This window comes from Ostrinia furnacalis, unplaced genomic scaffold (genome assembly GCF_004193835.3).
Source record: "Ostrinia furnacalis isolate ACB-3 unplaced genomic scaffold, ASM419383v2 OfSCF7554, whole genome shotgun sequence".
NCBI lineage: Eukaryota > Metazoa > Arthropoda > Insecta > Lepidoptera > Crambidae > Ostrinia > Ostrinia furnacalis.
The window spans coordinates 391,539-405,637 of NW_021137793.1; the positions used below are offsets into that span (position 1 = coordinate 391,539).

Below are 14,099 nucleotides of genomic sequence, written 5' to 3' on the forward strand. Positions count from 1 at the left end.
GTGACCAGTCCACAGTGGGTCTAGTCAAAACGCACTTTAAAATCGCAAACTCATCGCAAACCAGTCGCAAACAAATAAACAAATCGCAAAAGAGGTCGATAACAAAAAAGGCTTAGTCAAACGGCAAAAAATCGAATCGCAAAGCCCTACCTATCGATAATCGAAAGACTGGATTGAAAGGACAATGGGCAAAATGGTACCCGGCTCCAATAGATATGCTTCTAGTGTCGTTTGAAAGGTCTTACCAAGATGAACAACTTTTACTATGGCCACCAACCTCAGATCTGGTTGCGTTCGAAGATAAACATACTTTTTGTGTAACCGAAGTATCATACGTGTCCAATTGTCCATCGTATGGTACTTAGGTTATGCGAGGCATAAAGGGTTTACTGCTGGAGCATCCTTCCTTAACTCTATAATTATTGATAGGGATATTAATGAAATAAATGTTTTTATTTGAAGAACTACTACCCCCTTATTAATAAAAAGTTATACCTAGGATGAACCTTGGATTAAAATGACATTTCCATACCAAATGACAATTTAAGCCAGAGTTTAACTAGGGTGTAACTTTTATTAATAAAGGGGTTGGAGTTTTATTACTTTTTAAGGGTTTTATTATGGGTTGCTAAAGCGAACCCACAAGACCCAATAAGTCCACCCACAAGATGGACCGACGACCTCATAAAGGTAGCGGGAAGGCGCTGGATGCAGGCCGCCACCAATCGGCCATTGTGGAAATCATTAGGGGAGGGCTATGTTCAACTAGACGTTCTATGGCTAAAATGATCATGATGATGATGATGAAAGCGAATAAAGGGCTAATGGCTTGGGTAGTTCATCGTAGGTATAATCCTTTCCTTTTCAATGTTTATTTTAGTTATATTAATAGATTCTAGTCATAGTACATACTCGTATACATGGATGATTGTGTTATACTTTCATATAATACTTAGTGGAATTACTGCTTTCAAAACGTGAATTAGAACTGGCCCCATAGCAGACATTTTTCTACATCTAAAGGCCTTTTGAAATATATATTGGTTATGGCTATTGGAGCGGGTACCACTTTCCATACATTTGTGCCCATCATCCTTTCCCATACAAAGGCTTAGCCAACATGTATTTAAGACTCAATCAAAATCGAATCGAATCGCAACACCCGCCATTTTCATTGCGATTACTAAAACCCCGGTGATAAGCTTGGATTCGATCGAAAACCAATAGGGTGAGTTGAAAACCAACAGATTTTAGATTAGACGTTTGTCAAAGTTAAACTACGATGGTGCAACCCACCCTAAGGCTGTTTTGACAAATCCGTATCGCGATTTCGTTTTGATAGCTAGTTTGACAGCGAAGCATAGACGTAAAAGAGCAGAAAGAAGGAAGAAACTAATAAAAAAAAAGCTAGAAATAGTAAAAACAATCGCAAAGTCATAGACATTTTTTAACTTTTATTCGATTTTGAATGAACTTTTATATCGCCGCGTCGTTGGTGGTTCAATGTGGCTGCCATTTTCCGATCGAATCGAATTACTGGTGACGCGGCGACTGACATTAGTGAAAACTTCCTATTGGTTTGGGATGGCATTTTGACTAGACCCACTGTGGGTCTGTGCACCATCGTAGTTTAACTTTGACAAACGTCTAAAATCTGTCAAACTCCATACAAAAAACACCGGTTAACGTCATAGTTACGGTCAAAGTTAGGTGGTGCAACTCACCCTATTGGTTTTCGATCGAATCGAAGCTTATCACCGGGGTTTTAGTAATCGCAATGAAAATGGCGGGTGTTGCGATTCGATTCGATTTTGATTGAGTCTTAAATGCATGTTGGCTAAGCCTTTGTATGGGAAATTTCAATCCAGTCTTTCGATTATCGATAGGTAGGGCTTTGCGATTCGATTTTTTGCCGTTTGACTAAGCCTTTTTTGTTATCGACCTCTTTTGCGATTTGTTTATTTGTTTGCGACTGGTTTGCGATGGGTTTGCGACTTTAAAGTGCGTTTTGACTAGACCCGCAGATCGCTGGTTCCGATTTTTGCCATGTTGGAAACCTTATAGTTGAACGATGGTGGCGCCCCCCTGTCAATGAGTTTTGTTTGACAGTTCAGAAAAATGGAGGCCACACTCCGAATACCTACTTGAAGCACAACCTATGTATCACTATCTCGCTCTCTGTGGGCAGAATCTATTTTTCTAAATAAACAAAAAATATAAATTTGCTCAAAGTCAATGAAACTTAATGTAAAATCTTTATTTCTTGACATAGGTATCATTAAATGATATAGGTCTACCAGAATCTCATGCCAAACAAAAATATTGGAAAAGTGTGTTTTTCATATGGCAATTGTCTATGGTTTAATTGTCACCTGTCAAAGAAAGTTATGAAATCTGTCAGCCGCTGCAAAAATTTTGTAATCTCTTCTTGACTATTTGTTATTTTTGTGAAAAAGTCGAAAAAGCTCAAGCAAGTCATATTGTTTTCAATGTGAATTGTAAAATAAGGCATAATTCAAAGTCAATCTTTGATTCTAAAGCGCGTCGTCGAGTTGACAGTAAGTTGGACTGAAATGTTTTGATACACTTAGTTTATTACCCAACTACGTCACAAGGAGGGTTATGTTTTTTATATTATTCTTGATAGCTGCTTTATCGGGGTTTTCAGGTATATCTCACAAATTGGTGCAGAGGAATGGTCAAAATGTTATGACCATATAAAGAAAATTGAAAAAGATTTTATCTCTTTATCTTGATCATCTATTGAAGAACAAGAAATTGCAAGTGGAGTTCTTAGAATCGTTTTCTAGTTATGAATGAAGTGATAAGTTAAAAGTATAATGCATAATAAAATTAGTTACTTAAAGTAATAATACGATTTATTTATTTTTTAAGACATTTTCCTATGCTAAAAACCCGATGTTTAACAACATTCCTCATACACATACCTACCTAAAATGTATATTCGTACTTCATGTTAATTAATATTAAAGTCATAAAAGTAAAAAATTAAACACTCTCAAGATCGTTTATTCCAATTTCCCCAGTATTGCTCTCAACAAAGTTTATTTTCCCTATTTGCCATGAGATTCTGGTAATAAGTGTAAATACCTACTGATAAAACGTTTTAGGAAGAAATTACTGTGAAAAATGTTTACAATGATGCAATGTCGGAAATCACGAAATAAACACTTACGCGTGGAATCTTAAGTCATTTCCAGGACACCACGTACTACCGCAACCACGCACTACAAAAAGACAATGCCGGAAATTGGCGTCTTTTTTTTTTCGCGCAGCTATCGACCAAACCATGTTTTTTGGTTACAAAATAGTGTAATAAACCAAACTTACTATGACACAGATGAGTATACCTTTAAACTCAGTCTGAACTGAGTTACGAGCATTAGAAGTTTGATGATTTACATACTAGATTTGCTTTATGTGCGCAAGTTTTGTAAGAAATTGCAACAAAATAGTGACGTCTTTTTTATTGTGCTGATTCTGCTCCACACTGATGGCTGGAGCCTATAATGGATGATACTGTTTGTTTACACATACAATGTCACTGCTTTGTTGCAATTTCTTACAAAACTTGCGCGCAGAAAGCAAATCTAGTATGTAAAATCATCAAACTTCTAATGCTCGTAACTCAGTTCAGACTGAGTTTAGAGGTATACATGTCATAGTAAGTTTGGTTTATCACACTATTTTGTAATCAAAAAATAAGGTTTGGTCGATGGCCGCGCGAAAAAAAAAGACGCCACCTTCCACACAAAATCTGGCATTGCCATTTTGCACCATTTCTTGTGATAAAACAATGATTATGTCCTGTAAAAAATCTCAAACGAAATTAACTGCATAATAAACAAAATAGTGAACAACCGCCATGATGGGCCAATGTTGCCACATGGTACCGATTTCCCAGAAATTGGGATTGTAATTCCCTGATTCGCCAACACATTAAGCCTAAACGGCCGACAATTTTGTGATTTTTTATTTAACTAGGTATAGCCTGACCAGGAACATAAAAACCCTGGCATAGAGGCGCGTCAATTGCATTTGATAGTGCAACACTGGGTACAGTCGTACCTGTATTAAATTAATAGGATAGCTTTATGTATCAGGATTCAGGATTATGGGCTAATTTAATATTTTCATAAATTTACAAAAAAATATTATATTATAGGTAAACTGGTTTAAGTAAATTAAATAAAACCATCAATCGAGCAACTAGGATTTTATTATTATTCATCAATAATCAAATTCTGAACTTGAATATTCAACTACAATGTCTGCTCATAAACGCTTCAAACTCGGTACTTCTTTCCCAATTCCATAAAATTCAACACTTACAAAGTGACAAAAAACTTTAAAATAGGTAGTTGAAACAAACCACAGCTAATTTTCATAGTTGACTGTACTATACGATAAACATGTCAGTCAATTTGACAACCTTTGTCGGAAATATTATTCAATGAAAATATTGTCCGAATCCTTAGTATTTCTCTTCGACAAATACTTTAACACATTGTGAACCACTTTTCTTTCACGACTATAAAAAGATTTTAGCAATTTAATTCACAAAATCAATTGCGCACATTTAAAATAAAGTTTGTTTACACTTTGACAACAATAGACTGACATGCAAGGTGACATGTCAATGAAGTTTTCAGTTACTGTTGCCATTAAAAGAAATTAAGTAGTACCATTAATTTTCCGCAACATGGCGAGGGTTTTTATGTTCCTGGTCAGGCTATAATTGTAGTTCAAATATTTAATTATTTATTTATACCTATTCTGATTTGGTTAGTGAATTGGCTATTTCAAAGAATTTACTAGGAGATTTCAATAAGGAGATAGCAATAATACAGTCCACACTAAAAAGAGAGGTCGGCCCACAGAGAGCGAGATAGAGATAAGTAGGTATTTGACTCAAGTTGTTGTTCCAAGTGTGGTCTCCATTTTTATCTTTAGCTTCAGTGCTTTTTCTCTATGGTGTATTGCGTGCTCTGTGGTGTATTGTATTGTGATGCCAATAGAAAAAAAAAGTGATTTTATCTCACAGTTTTATCTCAGCAATTGATTCCAACTACATTAATAAAATTCCAACGAGAAATCACAGTTTCAGTTAGCTTTTCACACCATTTTCCCTAAATAAATATTTTTTTTGACAAAAGTTCGTAAATCCAAATTCTGGAATTTTTGTCGAAATCTACCTCAACTTCGCCGATATGCCACCAGCTGATGGAGATTCTGAAACATCTCGTCTTGTTTCGTCGAGCTCTGCACAGAAACCTAGCTACCTTAACCTTATCAGTAATTTGTGTGGCTTGATTATTCTCGGAATAATAACTTATTGTTGTTTCAAAAAGGAAGTCACCCTATTTTCATTCCATCCCACGTTGATGACGTTGGGGGTAAGTTACAACTTATTTTATGTTTGGAGTAGAACAAAAATGTAATAAAGCCAAAGAACTGAATTTATTTCTAATGATTTGATTTATTTTTATTTACAGTGGATATTCCTTATGACTACAGCTGTAAATGCTATTACTCCAGGAGATTTAGCAACAGAGTGGATGCCTATACGTCTTCGAAGCGCACGTCACTGGGTATTACAAGCCATTGGAGGTATTATTATCACTATTGGATTTTTAGTTATACTTATACATAAAATTAAAATTGATAAACCTCACTTCACCTCTTTACATGGAAAATTTGGTTTGGCATCTTTGATATTCATGATGGCTACCATGCTCGGAGGAATTGGTGCTTTATACAGTCTTAAACTCAAATATTACCTTGCCCCAATTTACACTAAAGTTTTGCATGCTTCTATTGGACTTGTAACTTTTACTTTGGGAATAGTTACAATTTGTTTAGGCTTATTTTCTGATTGGTGGATGAAAGTTGGCGACAATATATCAAAATATGTCGCTTTGTGCTTAGTTTTGTTGGTTATGTTATTTACTATATTGAGACCCTCCCTAAAAATATTTTTTCGTGTTAAGGAAAGGCTTAATGTTAATTAAATGGCATACAAAATAGTTCTCAAGTATTTATATCTATCAAACTATAAATGATTACGTTATAAAATATTATTTCCTGTTGTTTTGGTATGTTTTAAAGCAAAGCTTAAAGATTATTGTGATAATTTTTGTTGTAGTTTGTAAGGATGTATTTTTTTCAATTTACTTTTGTACCTAATAAGAAACACGTAAAAGTTGTTAAATTGACAACAATAATAATTATTGTCACTGCAATGGCTGTCTCCATCGTCTCATTTTAGGCCGAGCATGCGGGTTGAAAAGACCCAGATTTTGAATGTATTGTTTTGAATAACTGAATGGAATTTTGGGTTTATGTAAAACAAACAAAAAAAAAACAATCACAAAAATCTAGAGATAACAGCCAAATTACTTTTTACCATTTAGGAACTAGGATGTCAATATTCAGTATATAACTTTTTTTATACATAATTATAATCTAGAAACAATAACATTATTTTATTATTATCAAACTAATCTAGCATCTCATAAATTGCTATACAATAAATCAAACTATGATTTACCTTTTTTCAACCTGTATTTTTATATGTATTTTCTTAAGAATTTTAACATAAAAACTGTATCTGATCATTCTAGTCGTTGGTGCTTTTTTACAGTGTAAAAGTTGCATAATTATTTTTACGCTATAGATGGCTAGAGCCCTGAATTAGAATCTTGTTACACTAACTTTGGAATTTAAAATAAAGCAACATTGCAGCGAAAGTCTTGTCTTGTCTTGCCTTGTCTGAACAAGGCCTTTTTCTTTCCCACTGGACCTTGGGTTTGCAATCAAGGACCTCCGTTTACTCAAAATAAAAAAGGTACATTATAGTTGAAGGTTAACGCCAGGGCTATATTATTAAAAAAATATACATAATGATGCAATGTGTGCCAAATTTTTACTGTAAATTATTTATGATGAAATAGATTTAAATAGATTTAACAAGTCAAGCCACATCAGGATTCTTTGGTTTATAGAACCATTTTATTTTGCATTGGTTGTATTAAAAAAAATCTGTTCTTAGCGCTGTCAAAAGATGGCTCTGCATGCTAGAAACGCTTACAGTAAATACTACCCACACATCAATGATAAAAATGGTCTCATCTGTTAAATTTATTTTATCGAACTTTGTTAAATCAATGTTTATTTTTAAAGTAATAAATAGTAGGTATATTATGAATGTATAGAAAATATGTCGTCAGCAACAAAAAGCTAGTTTAATCTACATACTATGTACTTCACTTTAACTTGCTGGAGTTAAATGAAACTATTGAACATTTCGCTTGTGACAAACTGTATTCTGAATAATAATTATGTCACATTAACCAACATTATTATTTTCGTACTAGCTGACCCGGCGAACTTCGTACCGCCTTAGCGTAGAGATTTTCTTAATATTTTTTTCCGTAAGAACCATCCTTGGACTTCCACAAACATTAAAAAAAAAGAATTATCGAAATCGGTTCAGCCGTTCACACGTGATGCCGTGACAACGCGAAACGGGTTTCATTTTTATATATATAGATAAGCATCAATCCAAAAGAAACTAGAGTTAGTGACTTTCAAATAAGAAAAAAGAATCTAAGACAAATCAAAACGCAACAACAACAACTATATGCACAATGAAAATATTGTTCAAAGTACGTAAATAAGGTGAATATTTTGAAATTTCTAAAGATTTATACCTATTATGTATTTTTCGGTGAACATAAAATGTAATATCAAAATAGCTTCTTAGATTTTTTATAGTTTTAAGGAGAAAACTGTATCATCTTCAAAAAGCATGTTACGACTTACGGTTACGACCTCAGATCATAGAAAGATAATAGATATGAAGTCGCGCGTAACTACAACGAGAACCAGTGTCCCCACATTTCCCCCACCACAGCTCCCACATACACATTCAACTGTGTAAAAACAAAGCGACTGAGAGTCTACGACAACATGTGCAACCGGCTTAAAAGTGCTGTGATTGGCCAGAAGGCGTGCCTTATGGCCAATCAATGGCCGCGTGACGTGACGCACACTTTGAAAAAAGCAATTAAGAGAGAAGAAAGATAAAATGGAGTCGATAAGATATCGATACTTTAAATCCTGGGGGCAAGGCTCGAAATTGGTTTAAAAAATGCTTGTATGAAAACCTTTTTATTATTATACGTTATTATTATGTTCTTTAACGATTTTTGCATAAAGGAGTCAGTTCCATTTTAGATGGACGAAAAACTCAGAATCAATTATTGGGACTAAATGAAGTTACCTTATATTAATTTACCCCAACCAAAGCTCAATATTGTTATCGATGGAGTACTTACAATATTGGTAATATATTATTATTTACTTTAATAATAATAACAGGATCACTGTAATTATTATTAACTACTATCGCGCATTAACTTTTTAATTATGGCGAAATTCGTACCGCCTATGTTTATCAAAAATAATGCCTATATTAGGCTTTCAACTAGCTCTTATAGTAATTACATAGTTGACAGTTACTAATCCCTTCTACTATTGTTATTGTTTTTGTAAAAACTTAAAAATCGCAAGCAACTCATGATTTTTTCATTCAAAATTAGAAAATAGAAAATAATAATTTACTTCTATTTATCGATAATAGGAAACCGTATTAGAACACGAGCCCTGCACTATGTTACGACCGGCACATGCGGCCGTACTGTGTATTTTCACGCGTCAGTGGATATCGGAAGAAATAAAATACATTGCGCAGTAGTTACGCATGACATAAAGTGGTTGCTAACTAAATCGTCAATGTACAACGTGTTTGAATTTTTATCACCACTAATTTCGATATCGCAGTAAATGTCACGGCACTGAATTCGTTCGTAAAAATGTTTAGTTTTTTTTATTTATAAGCAAAATACCAATGGATTTGCAATACTTACATGTGGTAAATGACTTCATTGTTCCTGTAGTTCTTCGTTTCACTTATGTTATTGCACGTTACGACGCATTATCCAACAATATCGGAGAACATTTCCTCAGTACGACTGAATCGCGACTAACCTGGTGTCGCGGGCGATGTTCGTTTCTGGGCATATCGCGGAGACACGCGCCACGCCCCCGTTTCACATCTATTCCCTTCTATGATCTGAGGTTACGACTGAGTGTGGACTATAAATCTCTTTAAATAAGGAAAGCCGTTTCAAAATGTTTACCAAAAGCTCTTTTACCTATTTTAAAAGATACAGTCCGCTCTCAGTGGTGGGTGAGTCGTAAGAGCATGATTTTATTAGGTACTTAAAGTATAATGGGTCTGTAAAGTGTATTCTTGTATGTATGCCTAAGTATGTATGTATTTATCGTCATTTAATAAATATTACATACAAATATATTATTATTACAATCTGGTACATACCTACACAAGTTGGGCCAATATAGCACTTTCTACGTTTATATCGAATTATGCTCGTGCTTTGTCCTCGAGATTAGAAATAAGAACTATGTAGTATCACGTACGGTGATGCCAGTTTACGCACTGTTAGTTGGGGATATTTTTTTTTTTTTTTTTTTTTGGGTATCTCAGTTTACATCCCATTTGACATTGGTATCCGTCGTCAGTCACGATTCAGTGCTCTGCCAGTTCGCACTTCTTCTACTTAAATACGTACCCAGTGTTAAAAATAGTGTTTTTGTGTCGTCAAAATGCCGAACGAAAAACGTCAAATGAGGATAAGGAACATTTGCTGAAGAAAATAAATAAATTGGAGCAGAAGATATGGGGTGCTGAACGTCGTTCAAGCGGTTCAACTTTCTAATCTCTTCGGACAAAGCCCTCGCATAATTATGATAGAACTTCACTTTTTAAGTTCGTTTAATCATTAATAATACATAACATCGAAGCCGTCACATCGAATCTCTACTCTTCTTGTCATTTTCTTTATTCTGAAAGAGGAGAAAAAGAGAAAAAAAAAAAAGAAAATGAGAAGAACACGATGGATATAATATAATATAATATACCTTTCGATGATAAGAAAACATTCGATATTTTATCCATTCAATGTTTAGGCCAATGATTCGATATAATGACTGTTCGTTGTAACGGCTTCGATGTTAAATGACATTCGATGAAACTACTTTCGATAAAACGTAGATTTTCTAGAATTTTTCTTTAGGTACTTAGGTATTTCATTACAAAATATTTTATTTAATTGTCTGTGTATCAGAATTGTTTCACTAAAATATAAATAAAAAATAAATAAATAATAATCTAGCCATTGCTCATGATCAGAAGTCAGGATTAACATTCCTTGGCTTGGATTAACAGACCTTTTGTAATCCCAAAATGATAGTAGGTAGGTAGTCCATGACTCTTAGAGAATAGTGTAGGTATTGTATTCTATTGATTCGTATGTGAAGTTACGTAAAGTAATTTAGATGAAAATTTCAAAATTGCCAAAGTGTTATTAGTATGTAATGTTTAGTTTTATCTTGTCATGTTATTCCCGGGAAATCTTCTAAAAATTCCTTTATCTATCTTTATAAAATAGAGGAAACTAATACTAACTAATAATCAGAGCCTAAAAGAGGCAGCCTAAGAACGATTGTACCTATAATTTTATATTTATCTGATATAAGACTAGGCGCAGACCACCGATTTTTAGTTGGCCGATAGTTGTGCCCGATTTTAAATTGTATGAAGAATCGGCCAAATCGAATCGGTGTAATGTGCGTACTTCCATACATGCCCATACTGATCAACTGCCCGACTAAACTATCGGCTGACGAAAAATCGATGGTCTGCGCCTAGGCTAATACTTAGTTATAGTTCCAAAATACTGGACTGTCCTGTCGATGACATTGACAGTGGGGCGCCACCGTCAATACCGGATCGCTGGTTCAGATTTTTGCCATGTTGGAAACCATATAGTTGAACGATGGTAGCGCCCCCCTGTCATTGAGTTTGGTGGGACAGTTCAGCGTGGGTCATCTATACTGAATAGAAATTAGAAAGACTTATTTATTTATGCCGTTTAGGGCATTGAATGTATATCTACTTTCATTGTACTCAATGTGTATTAGGCCTAAGCTATTAGTGTGCTACTTACAACTAAGGGAAAATAATATATTTTATTGTTGCATTTAAAAAATATAATCTTTAAAAATATAAATCTGATACATGTAATAAAAATCTTTTATTGTAAATATTGTAAACCTCATGACACGGACCAGTGCCGGATTTAGAGGTCTGGAGGCCTCGAGGCAGCAGGAGTGGAGGCCCCCCTGCCTGGCCCAAATTATTTTAAGACATTTATTTCATCAAGAAGAATTTACAATTCATTTGTTTGTGAAATAGAATTATTATTTCTTTATTATGAATATTCCAAATAAATGGTCAATTTTACTCTTATGAACGGATGCACATCTTTTTTATACAGTGGGTCTAGTCAAAACGCACTTTAAAATCGCAAACCAGTCGCAAACAAATAAACAAATCGCAAAAGAGGTCGATAACAAAAAAGGCTTAGTCAAACGGCAAAAAATCGAATCGCAAAGCCCTACCTATCGATAATCGAAAGACTGGATTGAAATTTCCCATACAAAGGCTTAGCCAACATGCATTTAAGACTCAATCAAAATCGAATCGAATCGCAACACCCGCCTTTTTCATTGCGATTACTAAAACCCCGGTGATAAGCTTCGATTCGATCGAAAACCAATAGGGTGAGTTGCACCACCTAACTTTGACCGTAACTATGACGTTAACCGGAGTTTTTTGTATGGAGTTTGACAGATTTTAGACGTTTGTCAAAGTTAAACTAAGATGGTGCAACCCACCCTAAGACAAATCCGTATCGCGATGTCGTTTTGACAGTTAGTTTGACGGCGAAGCATAGACGTATAAAACCACAGATATGGATAGATGCAGCATGTGTCAAAAATTGTATGAAGCCGAGCGTGCCACTTTTTAAACGTCATTAGTGTCATTTTAGCGAATTTTAGTGATTGCCGCAACGTAAAAGTAATCGTATCATCGTACTGCATTCGCAAAGTCATCGAATGATATCGTGTGACTCGATTCGAAAATTAATTAATTCCGATAAAACTGATAATTTGTTAAATACAAAACTAAAAGCATCTTTATTTACCTTTTTAAAATAAAGTAATACTTACAAATCGTCAAATCTCGTTATTTTTTTTACCCTACCAGCGTTTCAAGACATAAAGTCAAGTGCATGAATACATGGATCAGTGTGTGTCTTATTGTTATGAGTAAGTACGGTTCCTTGGGATCGGTATGAGTGCACCACATACAGGGACCATGGTTTTAACTCTTAAGAGTACATCGCAGGATATGTATTAAAAACAATGCTACTTTATACTTCTTCTACTGCTACTTTATTCTAATTAATTATTTGCTACTTGTGCTGTTAATTACAATTCTCAATCCGTAAATAATATCTTCTTTCTACTGTGTTCGTACTACTGTTCTCGTAAAATCATCGTAACCGATTGTTGTAATCGGATTACATGAACATCACTCGACCGTGTATGTCCATTTGGACATATCGGAATGGCACGCTTTGACGATCAACTTGCTGTGTCTACTCTAATCCATATCTGTGTATAAAACAGAGAGCAGAAAGAAGGAAGAAACAAATTAAAAAAAAAAGCTACAAAAAGTAAAAACAGTCGCAAAGTCATAGACATTTTTTAACTTTTATTCGATTTTGAATGAACTTTTATATCGCCGCGTCGTTGGTGGTTCAATGTGCATTTTGGCTGCCATTTTCCGATCGAATCGAATTACTGGTGACGCGGCGACTGACATTAGCGAAAGCTTTTACATTTTCAAGATTTATTATAAGAAAAAAAATGGAAACTTGTCCATTGATGATTTATGGCGCAAGTACACTATGCGGAAAATGGTCCAAGTTCATGCTTATAGTCTTGGCCAATTTCCCGCATAGTGTACTTGCGCCATTACATTTTGACAAGACTACTTCTGTTATCTATGGTAAGATTTTTTTATCATCAATGTTGCCACTGACAATTTTTTTTTGCAGTGTTTTTAAAGGAAAAGCTATCTTTTGAGCGGCCGCGGCCGTAGGTAGCTTAAACGACCCCGTATCAAAATATTGGGGTTCCTTTTGAACTATAGTTCATTCAGGCCCGATTCGACCAAACTTTTATCCGAGAATAACTCACTAGTTGGCACATTGACAGTTTCAGTATGGAAAATGATAATATTTTATAATTTTCAATTTATCACATTAACCCTAACATATACAGTGTGAGTCACGTTAAAGTGTACATATGAAAATAGATGAAACTAGACCTATTTTTATCGACTAAAAAGAGGTCAAAAAAATTGAGAGATTTTTTTTATTTTTTAGAGATTTTTTTTCTTCCAATAACTTATTGTAAAGAAAACGTAATAACTTTTAAACTAAGCGGTATATCCTGATAAAATAAAAACAGTAATAATGCTAAATAAGAGGCGATACTAAAAAAATACATAAAATACACAAAAAAGGCCAACAAATAATAAAAAATTATACTTTAAAAAAAATGCTTTTATATTCGTGTTTTTTTGGTTATTTGTTAAATTTCTCCAAAAATGCCCCTATAACCTATCACAACGTTTGCAGATGGGTAGTGGGTAAAAACCCATTTCACCCAATTGGGTTAAAACTGGGTGATTTGGGTAAAAACCCGGATTTTACCCATTATCACCCATTCTGGTGGGTGAAAACAAAAATAGCGTTTTTTTAAAGTGAGAAGTGGTATTTGTTGCTAAGGGGGCGTTCTAGTGTTACGTAATGCAATCTGGGGGGAGATGAGGTCTTGAAAAACGTTACAATGCGTTACAGTGGCGGAAGTGGAAGTGCCCCCCCCCCCCATGTCCTTGCCATGACTAGGCGCAGACCACCGATTTTTAGTTGGGCGCCTAGGCTTAATTAGAGATTTTTCAAAATTGGCGTAGAGTTTGCTATCGTAATAGATTTGCTGCCGTAGGCCATAGATTTAATTTCAACTTTGTCAAATTTCCGTAAAACACGGTAATTGTCGTAGCAATGGCAACACTGCCT

General features: G+C 34.6%; 1 protein-coding gene across 1 annotated transcript; it reads left to right on the forward strand.

The window, feature by feature from the left end:
- The first annotated feature begins 5,029 nt into the window (after positions 1 to 5,029).
- On the forward strand, positions 5,030 to 6,399 carry LOC114365082 (cytochrome b561 domain-containing protein 2). Its single transcript, XM_028321542.1, has 2 exons — positions 5,030 to 5,417; positions 5,517 to 6,399. The coding sequence occupies exons 1-2, from the start codon at positions 5,232 to 5,234 to the stop codon at positions 6,030 to 6,032; spliced, it is 702 nt and encodes a 233-aa protein (XP_028177343.1). The 5' UTR covers positions 5,030 to 5,231; the 3' UTR covers positions 6,033 to 6,399.
- The last annotated feature ends 7,700 nt before the right edge of the window (positions 6,400 to 14,099 follow it).

Bases quoted from the DNA above. Each gene is read 5' to 3' on its own strand.
- LOC114365082 (XM_028321542.1), top strand. From the start codon at position 5,232: ATGCCACCAGCTGATGGAGATTCTGAAACATCTCGTCTTGTTTCGTCG. The intron at 5,418-5,516 runs GTAAGTTACAAC...TTTTATTTACAG, and splicing joins CCACGTTGATGACGTTGGGG to TGGATATTCCTTATGACTAC.